The sequence below is a fragment of the Lepeophtheirus salmonis genome, chromosome 2 (genome assembly GCF_016086655.4).
Source record: "Lepeophtheirus salmonis chromosome 2, UVic_Lsal_1.4, whole genome shotgun sequence".
Classification (NCBI taxonomy): Eukaryota; Metazoa; Arthropoda; class Copepoda; order Siphonostomatoida; family Caligidae; genus Lepeophtheirus; species Lepeophtheirus salmonis.
Window position 1 is genome coordinate 40,674,145 of NC_052132.2, and position 20,120 is coordinate 40,694,264.

Below are 20,120 nucleotides of genomic sequence, written 5' to 3' on the forward strand. Positions count from 1 at the left end.
ATTTAATCATTCTTAATTATCAAATTTTCGTATAGTATGAAAAAGATTTCCACAAGGATTTTGAATGAACTTTTTAAACAGTGGTTATTAATGTTGATTTTGTGGACCATGGTATTCATGTTAATTACTATTTGTCTCAAAATATATAAATTTGATTGAATAATATTTTTACATTTTCAAATTAAAAAAAAAAGAATGATGCAAAACTTCATGCTTATGTATTAGTAAATGCCCTTTTTAAATAAAGGTATGTTTTTATAAATATGTTAGTGTAAATATATAAAATACATCAGCATATTACCTGATAGTATTTAATGAGTGAAGGGTTTCTAGATAACCCATTTAAATGGGAAACAATTTTAATATACATTGGATTATATTTCGTCTATGTTCATCTCAAAATATTATACATTACAATAGAGAAAGGTACTGAATGAATATGTCCTTATCATTGAAATAGTTTTGGAATGATAACAATAAGTGAATATTATTTAATCCCAGTCTCCACCAGCGGCAACAGCCTCATCAAAGGTTTTTTGGAACTCAGCCTTGGCAGCAGCAACTTCAGGGGTGTCAGGAATTTGTTTTCCTTCGAAAACTGGAGCGGGAGCTTGGACAAGGGGTTCAGCTTCGGGAACAGCTGGGGCAACTGGCAATCTAGAGTCGACAGTTCTGAATCCAAGACCATCAGCAACATAGGAGACGGATTGCAAAACACCGTTGGCATCAACATATTGATATCCTCCAGCAACACCTCCATAGGTATTACCATGTTCGTGCTTAGCGGAGTTGATGTTGGAGTATCCGAACTTGAGGTTGCCGAATTCATCTTGAGAGTGGAATTGAGAGCTGGCAGGGTAACCGTATCCGGCAGCATAAGGAGCAGCATGGTGGGCAACGTATCCTGCAGCATAAGGAGCAGCATGGTGGGCAGTGTATCCTGCAGCATAGGGAGCAGCATATCCACCGACATAGGGAGTAGCATGATGGGCAGCATATCCACCAATATAAGGAGCGGCATAAGGAGTAGCATAAGCGTAGTCTAAACCTTTTGGTGCTTCGATTGTTTCTACTTTAAGTTCGGTCTTTTCTGGGGCGGGGATCTTGACAGCAGGGACAGCATATGGAGCATATCCGGGATAACCATATCCATGACCACCAACGTAGGGGCTAAGGTATGAGGCGTGGGATGATCCAATGACCAAGAGGACAGCTAAAGCCGTCTAGAAAATGAAAAAAACAAAAACATAAAATGCAACCCTTTGTTGAAACAATCATTTCTTATAACTTACAAAAGATTTCATATTGGAATGTTATTTTTTGAGATGCTAAACGAATGAGTGTATGATCACAACTGATTTTAAGCTTGGATTTTATTTACGAAGATAACTAATAATTACATTACATACTGACTCTCTTAGAATGAGTGCAGAGTACATATTATTTACTACATGTAGTATATTTCATACAATGACTCCACCCTATCAGGTTTGATTTTTATTTTTTTTATTTTTACTTTTGCGTTAAAATGCAAGTTTTCCGGGTTGAATGTTATATTTCGTTGACCTAGTGTGAAAACATTCTATATGGCAAAAGATTAAACTTTCAATGCTTGGGTGACTATATCTTAGCCTAAATTGAGTTTATAAAGTTTAAATTTTGCTATAATTATTAACTTCACATAGATGCTATATTGCCACTTTTTTATTTTGCAAGTTGTTTCATCGTTGCATGTTCCTTTTAAGCATCACATATTGTATTCTTGTAACACCCATCTTTCTTAGCAGATGGATTGGCAGATTATTTTCTGAATTTATTTTTTCATTTTAAACATACTTTCTGCTTTAAACACTCCTGACATAATGGGATTCCACTCTTGGAATAGAATTGATATGGATACATACTTTCAACAGAAGAGTTATTTAATAGTGACGGGTACGTCTACTTAGGTTTCCTAACTCGTCTTTATTCATGAAGAATCCCTCAATCCTTATTTTTGAGATACATACCGTGGAAAACTAAAAAGGTTACCATACTTGGATCTGGGATATAGCAACAAGCGAATGGTAACAACATGACAAATACTTTTTGCTTTTAAAATCCTTAAGTCGGCTTTGATTTGATATTTGGTCCCTTGAAGTTTTTTCATTGTATGTTTTTTTTTATTCCTCAATTACCCAAAAACTTGATATAATATTATATCCTGCTGATCTTTCAAAATATTTCTTTAGCAGTGAATCTTACACTTATTTACATCACAATTAATTTCATCGTCAATTCTTTTGGTTGAAAACATCTTCCGTTTTATATGCACAATGTATTATCAACTCTAAATCGGCGTGAAAATATGGATTCAATCCTAATCTTTTAGTTGAATTAGTCGGTAAATTATTTCAAAACTGAACGTTGGTGTCATGATTCCGATCAAAACCACATTGTTATTGAGCTTTATAATATTGAAAACAGTAATTAGGGTTTTACATTTTTTCACTCAACAAAGGGATCATAAAATTTGCAAAATATATAAAAAAATAGAAGCTCCTTATCAAATCTAGAAGCACTGCAATGCAAATAGGATTGTTAAAGCAAATCGTATGGTTTTGCATTTAAAAAATAAAAATAGCATATTTTTGTTTCTGAAATATATCTTATAATTTCCTTTTTTGTGAGTTATAATTTCAACTTCAATAGTTATGAAAAATGATTTGCAGTTAATTATTTTTTTAAGTTAGTATGTTTTCGCATTGGGTCTACAATTTCTTAATGAAAATATAGTCCATTAAATTTAAAGGCAATTTATTATGATTTTAAACCTATTATCAAAATTGAAATTTACTTGATTTGTTCTAATTTGAAATTGAAAATTTTGCAATGAATAGTATAATAGTCAAATTATGTTTGTCTTTTGAAGCATTCAGAAAGATGTGTTAAATTGATTTTTTTTTATCATAATTTGAGTTTGAATCTTGTATTTTCTTTCTTCAGTTTGTTATGTATTAAGTTTCTTAAAATACCTTGACATGACTTATATGACCACTTTTAACTTTTTAACATTTATCTAAATAACTATAAAGTATATTTTAATTTAATACAATGGAACCTGTATAATTTATAAAAACAAAACGAAAAACAATTTATTTTTTAGATTTAATTTAAATTTTATAATATTTCTTTAATAGATAGATATGTATGAACGTACATACCTTTTTTGATAAGTTATACTTTGATTGGGAACATTTATACCATGATTTGGGTATTTCAAAGGGAAATACACTTTTGTACAAATATTGAGAGATTGATTAAAAAATTCTTTTGAAGATCACACATAAAAATACTTTTAATTATCTTATTTACTGAAGATGGTTATTTATGGTAAGAATATTATCGTAAAAATCGTAACCTCATTCCTTTTTCAAAAATTTAGGATAATGAATTAGTTACAAAAGAACAAACAAACAAAAAACTGAGTTCTTCAGCTTACGTATAAATCGAGAAAATGAAATTTGATCGTAATTAATATTCATTTTGCGTTCAAATTTCATTTTGCACAGGTAACAGACTGGGTGTCTCTAGAACAGTCTACGACTTAGACAGCATTCCGAAACATTGAAAGGGACTTGAAATCTCTATTAAAATGATTTTATAATAGAGCCAGAGGAGTAAAGTTAAGACATCCCAGGCTTTAATGCCCTCAATATTTTTTAACAATTAAAATACAATCATTTAATTTTAGAAAGTATAAAAAAATGGTGGAAAGAGCCTGTCATGGTGGAGTGGTCCCTTTTGGCACCAGCAATGAAAGAACCCAATTTTATTATGTTGAAAAACTCTTTTAGTTTGTTTGAAATTTTGAATGATTTTACGAAGATAATCAAGATACCAATTCCCTCGAACCACATCAATTTGGGTACAAGTTAGGTGGACGCTTGCAGTGTCTCCAAACCAAAACAAAGGCACTCAAAGTTACTGTGTGCAAGCACTTGGAATCCATGATAGGAACTACATCTGCAGTCAATGCTAAGCCTTCTGCTGCCACCTGCAATCATTTATGAGTTATTTAAAGGCGGCTAAGCATTGAATTCAAAGTGGTCAGATTTTAATGGAACACTCAGGAAACTTAACTCTGAATTAAAGATTAAAGTTAGAGTAGTACTACGTAAAAACATTTATTTTGTATAGTTTCCTCTGAATGGAGCCATTACAATTTTTATAATTAATCATTATTTCATAAGTCCATTCAAGGTTAATTATTGTACTCATAAATGGATATTGTTAGAAAATGTTTCTGCATCAATAGTTTAAATTGCATTGTTTATTTTTTTTTTTTAAATGTAAAAAAATGAGAAAACTACATACTTATGTATTTTGCATCTGTAAATAACCTTATCAATACAGCTTTGCTCTTGTTTTTTTGTGTACTTATTATATGTAGATGTCCTTAAAATATATTAAGTATTACTTCATGTTAATTATTGGGTTATTGTTTTATAATTAACAAAACTTTTACGGAAATTTTTTTATTATTCTTTGGATTATATTTCGTCTATGTTCATCTCAAAATATTATACATTACAATAGAGAAAGGTACTGAATGAATATCTCCTTATCATCAGAGATCAAAATCTTTGATTAGTTTTGAATTGATGCGAATAACATTTAATCCCAGTCTCCACCAGCGGCAACAGCCTCATCAAAGGTTTTTTGGAACTCAGCCTTGGCAGCAGCAACTTCAGGGGTGTCAGGAATTTGTTTTCCTTCGAAAACTGGAGCGGGAGCTTGGACAAGGGGTTCAGCTTCGGGAACAGCTGGGGCAACTGGCAATCTAGAGTCGACAGTTCTGAATCCAAGACCATCAGCAACATAGGAGACCGATTGCAAAACACCGTTGGCATCAACATATTGATATCCTCCAGCAACACCTCCATAGGTATTACCATGTTCGTGCTTAGCGGAGTTGATGTTGGAGTATCCGAACTTGAGGTTGCCGAATTCATCTTGAGAGTGGAATTGAGAGCTGGCAGGGTAACCGTATCCGGCAGCATAAGGAGCAGCATGGGGGGCAACGTATCCTGCAGCATAGGGAGCAGCATGGTGGGCAGCGTATCCAGCGGCATAGGGAGCAACATGGTGAGCAGCGTATCCTGCAACGTAGGGAGCAGCATGATGGGCAGTATATCCACCGACATAAGGTGCGGCATAAGGAGTAGTGTAAGCGTAGTCTAAACCTTTTGGTGCTTCGATTGTTTCTACTTTAAGTTCGGTCTTTTCTGGGGCGGGGATCTTGACAGCAGGGACAGCATATGGAGCATATCCGGGATAACCATATCCATGACCACCAACGTAGGGGCTAAGGTATGAGGCTTGGGATGATCCAATGACCAAGAGGACTGCTAAAGCCGTCTAGAAAATAAAAAATTATATATAATCGTTTGTTAAATACATTTATATTCTATTGCTTACAAAAGATTTCATATTGGAATGTTATTTTTTGAGATGCTAAACGAATGAGTGTATGATCACAACTGACTTTAAGCTTGGATTTTATTCACGAAGATAACTAATAATTACATTACATACTGACTCTCTACAAATGAGTGCGGAGTACATACTATTTACTTCAAGTAGTATATTCTATACAAGGACTCCACCCTATCAGGTTTGAGATATATTTTGTTCATTTTTCTTTATTTTGTAAAAATGAAAGTCTTTGATTTTGAATTTTATATTTTAGTATGTTTTGAGAGAGGATATGTGTAAAAGAAAGAAAGTTTACAAAATAGATAAATTTGTATCATCCTTTTTCTTTCTTCTCTTTGTTATCTATTAAGTTTACAAATACCCATAACATATTATTTTTTCCCCAAAAAATGAAATATATATATATCCCTCACCTTACATATAACGTTAAAATTTATACTTTTGTATAAGTTTTCAATAAATAGGTATGTATGTACAAATATTTTTTGAGAAGTTATCTTTTAATTGGGAACGTTTCGGTTTGTCCAATGATGTATAACTTAAATTGACAAATATTTTCGTATAAATTTTAAATTTTTATTGTTCATAGATCAAAAACTTTCAATACAGTATTTCATAACATACATAGTTCTTGAATAGTATTATAATACAGTCCAGATTTTCTAGGCCAAAAAATTAAATAAAAATCATATGTTAAACGAAATTAAAATTAATGTATGTTGTATGATTTCCTAGCTTCTTTTTATAACACATTCTTGAAATGTTTTGAATTTGAGATTTTAGTTTCTCACAACGTCACTAATACGTTTATCAAATACAACAATGGATAGGTACAATTGAAAAAAAAAAAATTTTATCAAAGATTTTCTAGCAAAAATTGCATGACCTTGACTTAATTCCTAAAATATGTTTTTCTCTAATTTTAATATATATTTTGATTCTAATTACTAATTTTGTATGGATAGCAGTGATAAATATTTAGGTAACTAACTAACTTAGCTAATATTTAACTAAGATAATATCATCTTTTTGATCACTTTTTGGGGACACTTTTTTATCAAATGAGAAAAAAGGGACTTTTAACTTACAACAATCCACCAAATTCATAAGGTTCAGGAAAACTATTACAGAGAATTTCACTGATATCAAACCAAAACTAACGTTGGTGTCACAGAACACACTCTAATACAATGTAATTTTGTGTAATCTTTTTTAATTTGAAAACGTATTATTTTTTTTTTCTTTTTTTTTTGTAAACAATCATTTTATAATAAATACGTACAATGAGCTCAATATAATAAATTTTAGCGACCGTGTTGTTAATTGAGCTACGTTGTTCTATCAAATGAATTAAGACTTTTGTTTCAGAAACATATCTTATAATGTCCATTTGTGATTATAAGTAATACACTTCAATAAGCTTATGATTACATGATTTGCATATGGAATTTTTTTTTAAATTGAGATGTTTTTCGTTACAACTTCTCTAAATTTAATCTTCCATATAGTCCATTAAATTTATAGGCAATTTATTCATGATTTTAAATTTATAATTGAAATAATTAGTTTTTTTATAAGCAAATTGAAAATTGCTTGCAATGAATAGTATAATAATCAAATTACCCACAATCACATCATCTAACAATGTAGATGAAGTTAAATTGACCATTGCCACTCTATTGTGAATTTTACAGATTGGCCGGAAATTTTGTACATTGTCAAGGAATTCTGCTGATTGACTGCTCTAACGGGCATTTTCAACTTTGCCTGTAACATATATCTAAATAACTATATAGTATATAATTTAAATGTAGGTACAATGGAACCTGTATAATCTTATAAACATCTTTACAAAACGTAAAAACAATTATAGAATAACCTAAGTTTATATGTATTTCTTAGAATAAAGACTAGATATTTGAATTTTTTGTTCACATAAGCTACTAAGGATCCTTTCAATATTGCTTCTCCAATAAGTATGTAACTAGCTACTAATAGGAAAAAAAAGAGTATTCTATTATAACGCAATTTTTTTGTTCTTTTGGATATTAATCTTTAATTATCTTATTTACTTGAGTAAGAATTCAGCTAAGAATATTACCTCCAAATGTACCCATATTTTTGCAATAAAGCCATTAAAATATAAAAAAGAGTAAATATGAGTACAAAAGACACAGGCAGTATTATGCATGTAGTAAATTGTCTGTTTTTTTAAAGGGTTAAAGCTATATTTCATGTAAATTAATATTCATTTTGCGTTGAACTATTTGCATTTTGTACTTGTAGGTAACAGACTGGGAACTCGAGAATTGAGATTCGACTTAGACCCGATTCCGTACTTTGAAGATTTGACTTGATCTCAAATTTAAATATTTTATAATCGACATGCACTATCAAGTTAAGACTCGAGACTTTACTGTACTTGTATATATTTTTTAACAATTTTTCTCACAATCATTTATATTTTAGCTAGTATTCATAATGAACCAATAGTAGCTTAGAGATAGTTGCAGGACAATATAAATGTGTCACATTTTATTATGTGTATAAGGCTTATTTCCACTTTGTTTAAATTATGAATGATTTAAATACGAAGATAAGTCAAGATAGGGTCCCAGTCAATAATTCCCAAGGAATCCTACCAATACTCATTACAAATATGTGACGGATAAGAAGTTCTTTAGCACATTAAAAAAACAAAAACAATGTTTCACCAAAAAATCCAAAATTTGATTTTAAAACCACAAATTTATCATCGAAAATAAACTTGGAATTTATGAGTTATTTAATCAGGTCCTACAAAAAAAATATTATGTATACCTGTACTAAAATTGAAAATCATGGATTTTATGGATAAAAAGAATATGAGCATATATGAAAGAATAAACTTGGAGATGTTCTATGCAAAAAAACACCATTTTAAAAGTCCCCTTAGAGATTATTCTAAATATAAGCCAATTCCCGATTAATTCTTATATTATTATTAATATTTTATAAGCAATATCCTAAATGTAGTGGTATAATGTTTTTACATTTTTAAATGTAAAAAAATGAGAAAAAACTACTAACTTTGGTTTAATTTGTTTTTGTTTGATTTATGAGTATGTAGATATATGCATATAAAAAACCTAACCCTGTGACTTAGGTTAAAAATTGGGGTAAGGTTCTATAATTAAGCTATTTTTATAGAAAATAGTTTTTCTATCCTTTGGATTATATTTCGTCTATGTTCATCTCAAAATATTATATATTACAATAGAGACAGGTACTGAATGAATATCTCCTTATCATCAGAGATCAAAATCTTTGATTAGTTTTGAATTGATGCGAATAACATTTAATCCCAGTCTCCACCAGCGGCAACAGCCTCATCAAAGGTTTTTTGGAACTCAGCCTTGGCAGCAGCAACTTCAGGGGTGTCAGGAATTTGTTTTCCTTCGAAAACTGGAGCGGGAGCTTGGACAAGGGGTTCAGCTTCGGGAACAGCTGGGGCAACTGGCAATCTAGAGTCGACAGTTCTGAATCCAAGACCATCAGCAACATAGGAGACCGATTGCAAAACACCGTTGGCATCAACATATTGATATCCTCCAGCAACACCTCCATAGGTATTACCATGTTCGTGCTTAGCGGAGTTGATGTTGGAGTATCCGAACTTGAGGTTGCCGAATTCATCTTGAGAGTGGAATTGAGAGCTGGCAGGGTAACCGTATCCGGCAGCATAAGGAGCAGCATGGGGGCAACGTATCCTGCAGCATAGGGAGCAGCATGGTGGGCAGCGTATCCAGCGGCATAGGGAGCAACATGGTGAGCAGCGTATCCTGCAACGTAGGGAGCAGCATGATGGGCAGTATATCCACCGACATAAGGTGCGGCATAAGGAGTAGTGTAAGCGTAGTCTAAACCTTTTGGTGCTTCGATTGTTTCTACTTTAAGTTCGGTCTTTTCTGGGGCGGGGATCTTGACAGCAGGGACAGCATATGGAGCATATCCGGGATAACCATATCCATGACCACCGCTAATGAAACTTACACCAGATGTTTCTTTTAGTTAAATGTATTCACTAAAAAAATTTCAGACAATTCGAAATTATAATTGCAGAAATATTGCCATGTAGAAAAATCTACATTTCGGCATTATAGGGTTGCTAAAAAAAAGAAAAGAGATTAGTATAATTGTTTCTTATATGTTCTTAGTAATCAAAATGGTGAAAACTTTATTTCACATTTTTTTATAAACCAAAAATACAAAAACCGAATTATATTTGGTAATGTTACAATATACAATTTATGAATTTGTGTGGTAACATTCAAAACATTTTGGATGGAGACCCACGTTGCATTTTTTGCACATAAATGAGTTTCTGCCCTTACATTTCCTACATAGCTTTGCTTGGTCACAGGATCTTATCAAATGATCTTTACCATCGAATCTAGCTACTTCTGATAGCTTGGAAAACTTCTTTCGCCCCTGTAAGCTTAAGTGTCCAAAAGATTTACAATAATGAAGAGATAAGGCTTGAATAAACTCGTAGTGCGTTAGTGGAGTTCCTTTTGTCTTCATTAGCTGGCAAGCATTGTTTACAGAAGCCGATAGCAGATATGTAAATATTGGCCATCACCATTTTTCTGACGTATCCTTACTCTATAAGTACTAATGGCCTGGTCCATAATGTCAACATATCCCATGTGGCTATTATATTGTTGAAAACAGGCAGGCTGTTGAATTTGTTTATACTTTTTTTCGTTTCGGATATAACGCCTGGTTGACTTGAGAATGGTGGAATCAAAATTGGTAGCAATACTCACTTCTTTATTATCTTTCCATTTTATAAGTAAAATATCATCACTCATTCTTTGGTCTACAGCTCCTCGTGGCTCATTTTTCATCCAGTTCTTCTCTGAGATAGGGCATTTTTCTGTTCGATTGTCTCTACAAGTTCCTGATGCAAGATAACCTCGGGTCTTTAATTCTTCCATCAGAGATATGCTTGTAAAATAATTATCAAAAAAAATCTTATGTCCATGATTTGCTGGAAGTTTAGACTTTTTTATTAGATTCAAAACAACATTCCCTCCTAATCCAATCTTTGCAACGTTATCAATTGGAGTTTCATCATTTTTGCCCATATAAAGATCAAATCCATCTAAGTATCCTCCTTTTGAGCACATTGCCCACATCTTATAACCAAATCTAATTGGTCTACCACGAATAAATTGTTTTGCAAAATGTTTGCCAAAGTAAGGGATCATACTTTCATCAATAGCTAGATGTTCGGGAAACCCACCATGTTCAATAAATTTTTTCTGAATGTGATCTATAAGTGGCCTCAATTTACTTGCTCGGTCATTTGTCTCTAGGGTGTTGTCATGAAAGTGAATATTGTGTAATATGTCGATAAAGCGATCTCGTCTCATACTATTTGCAAGGAGTTTCGGGACATTGTCTTCTGATGACCAGTATTTTCTTTTATTGGGTAAAGGGCATGTTGCAGAGAGAAGTAATCCTCCTATGAAGACTTTCAATTCACTAATAGTTAAATCAAGATTTTTATTTTTTTGAAATGCATAAAGATTTGTTTGAAAAACAATTTCAGATAGGAGCTCTTCGTATTCAAAATAGTCATGTCATTTATCTAATGACATAGCTACATTAGATGGTGGTAATGTAATAACTGATTGAGAAATAGGACATTCTCTATAATCTTTCCGCCAACGTCTTCGTGCATGCTTTTTTGAGTTAGAAGGTATATTTTCCTCAATCTCATCCACATCTTCATCTTGTTCAATATGAGCTGGGGCTTGTAAAAGAAGTCAACTCAAACGATCAGAATCTCCTATGGCTTCTTCATCAGGCTTGTCACTATCGCCATCAGATAAATCATTGACATCTGGAAATCCCATGATAATATCATTATTACTATCAAGCCTATCCAATATTTCAATGATTTCATCTGTATTCAACCTCATATGTGAAAATATAATAATAAATTACATTATTAATTGCAATTATTGATAGAAAATGAATTCATACATCAGAAAATAATATGAGAATAAAATAGCCTATAACGCCGAAATGTAGAAATTTCTACATAGAAAGTTTCGACGAATCTTATGTTTAAATTGCATAAGTATAAATATAAAAAATAATAACCAATTTCACAGATATAACATTTATGAACATGGTTGTGATTTAAAAAATAAAAAATAGTTACAAACAGATGAGTAATTAATTAATAAATACTTACGAGCGAGACTTGCTTGAACGTGAGGACGCCATAATAAATGAAATGTATATTTATAAGGATTATCTCGTTAATCTGGATTTTTAGACGTATATAGAATCCTAGGTAGGACACTATAGTTTGTGATGACATGATTATGGACTTCAAAAAGTGATCTAAATAACGTTCATAAGCAGTTTAAATGCATGTAGAAAAATCTACACTTCGGTTCTATTTGTTTGAAAAAAAAAATCAAAGTGCGCATAAGGGGCTTAGCAAGAGTTGCAGACTTTCTTTTCTAAAAAAATTGAATTACCGGCTATAGATGTCTAGAAAATGTTTCAGTCTCACATTTTCAGAAAAATAGTTACCTTTTGGCTTAAGAAATTGAAAAGGTTTTTGAGATCTGTAATGTATAATAATAGTTTTAACCTCCATCTGGTATTAAAATGACTTGAAAATACAATATGCTCAAGTTTATAGTTGGAGAACTTTAAAAATATCGACTTTCTTGCCAGTCAATGGCATGATTGGAAAACCGGAAAATGATAATGTTAGAAAGCAATGTTCGAATTGTTTTTCCACCGCCATTTTAATAAATTTTTCTCTAACGAGAAACTTAATATAAAAGATTATCTAGAGCATTTACTTGTTTCATTTGTCAGTAACGCCTCGAGTTGAGGTTGAGAAAAGTTTGTCCATTACACATGTAATTACAAGTCACAAAAAAACATCAACAAATAAAAACCAAGTTATCAACTCTCCAGAAAAAAGTTTATACCACTGTAACCTCAAAAAAAACTTCCATGTTCGCCAGAACTGTCATAAACAACTTAAAAGTAATTGAAAGAATTGAAAGAAATTTACTTTCTTTAAAGAAAAGCAACATTCAATGCCTTATATTGTCCATATTTTGAGTCCAAATTTTGCTTCCCTAAAATAATCGGAAAAATTGAATTTGAATCGGAGAATGACTGTTTAATATTTGGGGATTCAGCATTATCTACTATCTGTTATATGACGCTTCTAGTTATAGGGCCTCTTGTAACAAAAACAACGTTTAAGATCTTGAGTAGGTTATTAAAGATAAGTTTTTAATGGACCTGGTTCTTGTGTTTGAGGAATTTACACCAAAATTTTTTTACAGGGAGTACAAGATCTAGTTACAATATACGATGCCTACTTGGTTATATATTATCTTCAAGTAGATTACCGAATCTTTTGGCGGGGTTCCCGCCGTTCCTTTCTAACTATTGCCCAGTTTTTTCAGCATTCCAAACAGGTATATGAAAGTGACTTTTGACTTTGTGAGTGAGTACTTATGTGTTCATAAATTAGTCCAAATATTCAACAGAATCATGTTATACTTCTATAAGTACTAAGGAGTTTCATGAAAGATAGAATAATCGTCTGAAGACCCAGTGAGGAACAAATAGTCATCCACATCTCATTCACACCTCCTTAAGTCTGTTTCGTTTCCTACTCTGAGAAAACTATTTCACTGATAAGAGTCCTTTAATATCATTGATGTATATAACACCTAAATCACTAATCTCAATCCCATGGCTATCAATTTCATTTATATGGTGGAGTTTGTGATGTACAGTCTATATCGATAAGCACATCCATGATTTATTTATTAGTTTTGAATCTCTTGTGTCATTATAAAACAAGTTCAAGATAAATGGCTTCACTTTAATTGATATTTTGTATTTTTGTTTCTCTATAAAAATGCCGGATTTAATTTTGTGTATATATAATTTACATTTATTGCTATTAATTTTCTGAATCCGTTTGTTATAGTTAATATTAATAACTTTTAAATCATATTATTTGTCATTTTTAATTTGTCTTGTTTTTTCTATACTTCTATTAAAATTTCGACTAATTTTTTTTTAGCTGTGTTTTTTTTCAAATCTATTCATACTTATTAAACTTACTATTACAAATATACGTCATCATACTTAAATTTATTAATTTAGTAGTAGTTCAATGCCAGGGATAAAGTGATAATCATTGATTTACCATTGTATAACATATTATATGTGCGACTTTAAGGAATAAATTGAAGAGATTTTGATGTCAATAGATCTAAAATATAGATATTATTTTTATTTTCCTGTTACTTTTATAATTAACTTTTAATCTGATATATTAGTGAGTATGGAAGAAGGAGCTCTTCTTAAAAACTCATCGAAGGAAGACATTTTTTGAGGGAGTTTCCAAAACAGAGCTATATTAGTTTCAATTTTTCTCTTAGTGCATCATATTTTCTTTGTTTTAGAGAATAACATCTCTTGAACCTTTTTTATCGATGGAATACTTTACATTAAATAATTCATGATTCACATAAACGATAAAATAAAACAATTCATTCAATAAAAGCCGAAAAGGTTATATTAAAGAGGTTGTGTGATTTTAAAAGTAACCAGTTGATTCATATATATATAGACCCTTGCATATACCAATAATAAAGTAAAAAAAAGGAATTACAACATATGTACAAGCGGCACTGTATAAAATGAATGAAATCACGCAGGAGTTTAGTTCAACTCATATTAAAAAAATGAATAAAAGCAGAAAGTACTTTATATGACTTTAGATGAGGTTTAGCAACCAGCTAAAGTACTCATCAAATCATGTTTTTTACCAAGCTGTTACTATTTTTATTAAGCATTGAGTAATAAACTAATTTTTATTGGAAAAGGAATTAAAAAGTGAATTTTGTTTACGAAATATAAATATCCATTTAAATTCTTATTGGTGTTTCTGAAGACTCTTTCTGAATTTGTAGCAGTACTTAAGTCTTTACAAAGTCCAAATAATTGTCTTTGTTGATTTTAAATCCATACAGAATTTAAATAATAAAAAGACCAAAAATTGATAGTACAACATTTCATATCTTTTGAATATAGTTTTTTTTTCAAGGTAACTGTTTTCCTAATATTTTTTCTTTTGCTCTATTTTACATAATTTGAAATATTCCTTGATATTATGTGAACTTAAAATACATCTATTTTGTTTAAATGAAGTAAACATAGTTATAACTATCTGATTTAAGTGAAATATGCAATAACTTATATTATTTTTAAAGATAATTTCATGGGGCAGGAGCGGTTTTTACTGATATTAGTTAGTAAACAAATCGACTGAGAGTGGTGCCGTGAAGCGGAAAAACAATACAACTCCCTAAATGATAAAATTATTATATATAAAATTTAATAAAGCAAAGTCTTTCTGTTTCTTTGCTAAAAGTATTACTTATTGAGTGTAGATACCTGATCTAAGAAATAGCAATGCAATCGGCTGTCTACGTCATATATATATAAAAAGAGCAAATTTTATAGAATTGTATAAAAATGGTATCTAAAAATAATTGAAGTCTCGTCAGCCTTTAGTTCAACTCATATTATAATGGAAAGTACTTTATATCAAAAAATGAATGAGACTTTAGATGTGGTTTAGCAACAAGCTAAAGTAGTACCATGCTCAATACATATTATTACTTTTTTTTCTCATGCTGTTATCATTATTCATGAGGAGAGAACATCTAAGTATTGTTTAACTACGCGTGAGTGTGCTCATGAAAAAAAAAATATCACAGAGGATTTGTTAAGGATTTATCTTGAATATGATTACGCAAAGGTTTGTCTGTTCCTCGACACCAAAAAACTACAACAATACTAGCACTAGTATAAAAAATAGATGATAATTCTTCTTGCATTTGCCATTTTTTTAAGCAACAAGCTACACACTGTCACAACATCTTATATTTTTGTGAGTTTGCTAAAGCCATATTATAATGCATTAATAATGATTTTTGTCACTTCTGGTAAACATTCATCTTGCCCTATTAAAATATGGAATTATGCAGATATGAATAATGAACATAGTATGTCATCATATACTATTTTTGCAATGTTAGTTAAAACTGTAGTCTGCAATAAATTTCAAATAGCTGTATTTTCTGAACCTGTGGTTCAATTTCAAGAAACAAAATATTTCTCAAAATTAATATGTAATATGTGAAAAAAGTTTTATGCCATTTGACCATGTCTATCAAATTGAACTCATTCTTTAGCTCTAAACATAATCCACAATAAATATTACTGTGTGTGAATTATTGGAGATAATTCGATATGAATGATAAGTTAATTACATAAATTTAAATTTAACTTTCTTCAAAACATGATGAAATAGATATATGTTTATAATCCATATGAATAAATTGTGTGTAAGGTGATCCATAATTTCTGAAACTGATAATCTGATTACAAAAAAATAGATTTTGAGTTTGCTAGTAAAAAATATATTTATCACTTTTTTTTAAATTTTAAATTGTAAAAGTAACTATTTAAAACCTCAGCGTTATTTGATGGGTGAAATTGATCAAAAAATTTCTATCCGAACTTAAATCTATCATATTTCAATGAATACTAATTATCCATGGAATATTGGTTGTTTAAATGATCAATGTCTCAAAAATTTAAATAATTGAGTGGTATATCTACGAAGCATAAACACAGCCCATACGTTTTGCTTTTTTTTACAATTCTGCTGTTCTGTAATGCTTCCAAACGGGTTTCTATGCATTCTGTTGCTATTGAAAAGTTAGTAAAAATGTGCACATGCCAATAGAAGTTTACGATATCCCTAACTTTATCGACATTAAGCCTTTCAGAGCAAAGTGCATCTTTACTTTCAAAATTACCAAATTGGCATGGAATAAATCAAAATGAGAGGTGATTAGCTATTTCAGCCTGAAGTTCATATTTTCAGCTACTTAACTTGCTTTTCTGCCTTTTATCAAAGAAAAGATGTAAAATATAAAACATTCAATTCAAACACTTATTTGAGTACGACGTCTTATCTTTCGAAGGACATTTAGTTTTAAACAGTTCTGATTTTATAACACAGAATATTCATTTATAAAGCAATCTATTGTTTAAATTATGAAATTACTTTTTAATTATACCTTATACTCGTATAAACAATCTGATATTTCTTAATTTTTAATAGATTTGTTTTTTTACTTCTTTATGTAAATAATACATTTGTAGATTGAGACTATTTAATAATAATGACTAATATTGCATTTTAGAATACTGATTATTTAAAAAATGATATTTCTCCAGTATTTTTAATAATTCTATATTTTTTTATTTCGTCTATGTTCATCTCAAAAGTTTCAAATATAGTAAATAAGACTAAATCTTCATTTCTTGAAGTTTCAGTTATTATGATGAATCAAAATTGATATACATTCTTAATTATTCGTCGGAAGCCGCTTCAGCAGCATCATAAGCCTTTTGAAATTCTTCTTTAGCCGCCGCAACTTCAGGGGTGTCAGGAATTTGCTCTCCTTCAAAAATTGGAGCTTCAGGTTGAACCAGGGGCTCAGTCTCAGGTACTTCAGGAGCAATAGGTAATCTAGAGTCAACAGTTCTGAATCCAAGACCATCAGCAACATAGGAGACGGATTGCAAAACACCGTTGGCATCAACATATTGATATCCTCCAGCAACACCTCCATAGGTATTACCATGTTCGTGCTTAGCGGAGTTGATGTTGGAGTATCCGAACTTGAGGTTGCCGAATTCATCTTGGGCGTGGAATTGAGAGCTGGCAGGGTAACCGTAGCCAGCAGCGTAGTGAAGAGCGTGGGGAGCGACGTGAGGGACAGGGTAGTGGGGTACAAGGGGAGCAATAATTGGTTGTACTTCCTTGGGTGGTTCAATTGTTTCAACTTTCAGCTCTGCTTCTTTTGGAGCAAGGGTTCTTATAATTGGAACATATGGAGCATAGCCATGATGACCAAAGTATGGACTAATTATCCCACCATTAGCTGATGCAAAGGTAGCAAGAACTGCCAATGTGATCTAAAAAGAAGGATATCAAAGTAATTCAATATAATATTATAATTTCTTAATTAACTCACAAATGATTTCATGTTTTGAAAAACTTATTTTGAGATGCTAAACGAAATGGATACAATATTCGACTGATATTGATCCTTTGAGTTAACCCTTGAAAATAACTCATACTGAGTCGTTATGAATAGTAGAGATCACACGTTATTGTTTCTTTAGAGTGCGGGTTAACCATATGTAAGTAGAACTATTTTTATGTATGTAGGTATCATCCTGGAGGAGAAAAATCCTCCACAACTTATCTACCCATCCATTTACGATATTGTTACCTAACATATAAGCATACTTATACTATAATGGGATATTCCGTTGTTTGCCACACCTACAAAAACCAGTTCTTTTCAAGAATATGAATATATTGATACTCACATCCATGGCAGTTTATTAACAAAGAAAACAATATACACAAACATTACTTAATGAACTAAATAATTTATTGTTTGTTTTCTTAGGTATTTATTTAGTACGTTGCATTCTTCATAGTGATTTGATATTTAAGTCTTAATTGAAAAACCATCTTTTATCAACAGTTATTGATTGATAAATCAATCACGTCAAATATGATAATTCAAAATATTATTATGCCCATTAATGTATTATATATACAGATTTACATATAGCACAACATGAAAAAAAATACTACCCAGGCCTACAGTTGTGTCAATCCTTATGTAGGACTAAAGACTACCCTCCTGTCTAGTTCAGTCTCGGTCCGGTGTAGTTCTGTCCATCATATCTGAAACTTATAAAGTTCAATCCTTGATGAGGTAAATCAACTTTATTTCTTCTTTTTTTAATCAGTTCTAGTATTACAGTCCGAAGTACCGACAGTCTTAAGGGCTGATCCCAAGGAAAGGTCCTAAGACTTGACTAAATCGAATAAATAAGGACTAACAAACCATAGCAGCTTATTAAATACAATTATAATCCTTATCAATAACATAAGAAAACCCATACACATATGCCGGAGGTTTGAAAATCATTAGTCCTTCCCCTCCAGCCGCCCATCATACTATAGTTTACCTTCAATATACATAGATTATGAATTTATCAGTTTCAAAATTTTAGGGGACCGACTTAAATATTATTTTTGTATGTAGTCTTAAGAAATAATTTGATATAATTTATTTCTATTTACATATTATATATAACTTTTTACACCTTATCTAAGAATTTATGTAAACATGGATTAAATACTATTAAATTTATTAAAATATATATTCATGTTATTAAGTATTTCATTTGACACTTGTTTTGCATGATATTATCTTATTTAGGAATTGTAATTAATTCCAATGTTTATTTACCATATGAAAAGGCCTCTTGAGTCAAATCTATAAATTTATAATTTTTTTATTGTGACGATGAACTTTTGTTACTTTCAGTACAATTTGCCTTTTGATGCGACAACTTGACATATTTATTTATATGGTGAATTAACATATCAAGTTGTCACATCAGTAAACATCAGAAAGATGCAAATTATATTGAGCATCTATTGTAAATATGTTCAATCTACGTATGTGTGCTGTCAATACAGAAGTAAGGAAGAGTCAATTTTTCTCAAAATTGACTCTGTATACAATTGGTCCATTTCCATTAAAAACTATTTTGATTAATTCTTTAGAGAAAATGCAAATTGTACTAAAAGTATCAAAAGTTAATTTTCAGAATGAAAAAATTATAGATTGATTGGTTTGACTTGAAAGGCCGTATTAGGACCTTATTAAGTTTCAAATGAAGACTATTAACTTTATGTGCTTTAGTATATTAACTAATTTCCGAAATTTGAATAAAGACAACAATTGACCAAAATATGTCTATACATATTTTACATAGTCTTGATTTTTCTTCCAGATTTTTTTTGTGTTAACTCACCATAAATGTACGTAACTTTTATTGCCCTCTATTTTATAACCTCAATTACTTATAATGAAAGAAAATTATTCAGATCCCATTGTTCATCACAAGGCATAATTATCACTTTTTTACCACTTTTGAATGATACAGTTACCCATAATTGAAATATTATCCATTATACCATAGACATAAATACATGTGAAAAGAATATATATAAAAAAAATCACTAAGGTAAAGAATACGACCACACATTGGGAAATTTGTACTGCTACAGCATAACCTGACCATGCATTGAAATAGTATAATCAATTCTCTTCATTTTTGAACATTCCTAAATTTAGAACTTTTTCATTTTCTTCTTGAATTACTTGCTATCTTTCACACGAAATGGTCTGCACTCTGGAATTCTTTTATCATTGCATGTTGTATATATATTTGTCCATTTACTCGGGGGGAGGGGGGGAGAGGGGATGGCCATTGAACTGTGTAAGCTTGTCCTAGAATTTTTATCTTCTCAAGTCCAAGTTTGACACTCTTTTTTTATGATTTTTTCAGCATGATGTGTTTATGTTTCATACTTTGGTCTTCTTTGTATCGCTTGCAACAGACTTTGTCGAATAAAACACAAA

General features: G+C 30.9%; 4 protein-coding genes and 1 long non-coding RNA gene across 5 annotated transcripts; all 5 read right to left on the reverse strand.

Moving 5' to 3' along the window:
• Positions 1–357: 357 nt before the first annotated feature.
• Positions 358–1,434, reverse strand: LOC121113747 (uncharacterized). Its single transcript, XM_040707601.2, has 2 exons — positions 1,293–1,434; positions 358–1,223 (listed from the first exon to the last, which is right to left on the reverse strand). The coding sequence occupies exons 1-2, from the start codon at positions 1,302–1,304 to the stop codon at positions 492–494; spliced, it is 744 nt and encodes a 247-aa protein (XP_040563535.1). The 5' UTR covers positions 1,305–1,434; the 3' UTR covers positions 358–491.
• Positions 1,435–4,609: 3,175 nt separating this feature from the next.
• Positions 4,610–5,601, reverse strand: LOC121113745 (uncharacterized). The gene is made up of 2 exons (XM_040707599.2): positions 5,461–5,601; positions 4,610–5,400 (listed from the first exon to the last, which is right to left on the reverse strand). Exons 1-2 carry the CDS (start codon positions 5,470–5,472, stop codon positions 4,657–4,659), a joined length of 756 nt encoding a protein of 251 aa, XP_040563533.1. The 5' UTR covers positions 5,473–5,601; the 3' UTR covers positions 4,610–4,656.
• A 3,070-nt stretch (positions 5,602–8,671) lies between these two features.
• On the reverse strand, positions 8,672–9,615 carry LOC121132209 (uncharacterized). Its single transcript, XM_071894133.1, is given in 3 exon segments — positions 8,672–9,216; positions 9,219–9,505; positions 9,578–9,615. Coding segments are annotated over 3 exon segments (726 nt in total). The 3' UTR covers positions 8,672–8,815.
• A 62-nt stretch (positions 9,616–9,677) lies between these two features.
• On the reverse strand, positions 9,678–11,927 carry LOC121113742 (uncharacterized). The gene is made up of 2 exons (XR_011779070.1): positions 11,726–11,927; positions 9,678–11,442 (listed from the first exon to the last, which is right to left on the reverse strand). It is a non-coding gene; the product is annotated as an uncharacterized lncRNA (long non-coding RNA).
• Positions 11,928–16,838: 4,911 nt separating this feature from the next.
• LOC121113741 (cuticle protein 6) lies at positions 16,839–17,785 on the reverse strand. Its single transcript, XM_040707593.2, has 2 exons — positions 17,640–17,785; positions 16,839–17,580 (listed from the first exon to the last, which is right to left on the reverse strand). Exons 1-2 carry the CDS (start codon positions 17,649–17,651, stop codon positions 16,972–16,974), a joined length of 621 nt encoding a protein of 206 aa, XP_040563527.1. The 5' UTR covers positions 17,652–17,785; the 3' UTR covers positions 16,839–16,971.
• Between the last annotated feature and the right edge of the window lie 2,335 nt (positions 17,786–20,120).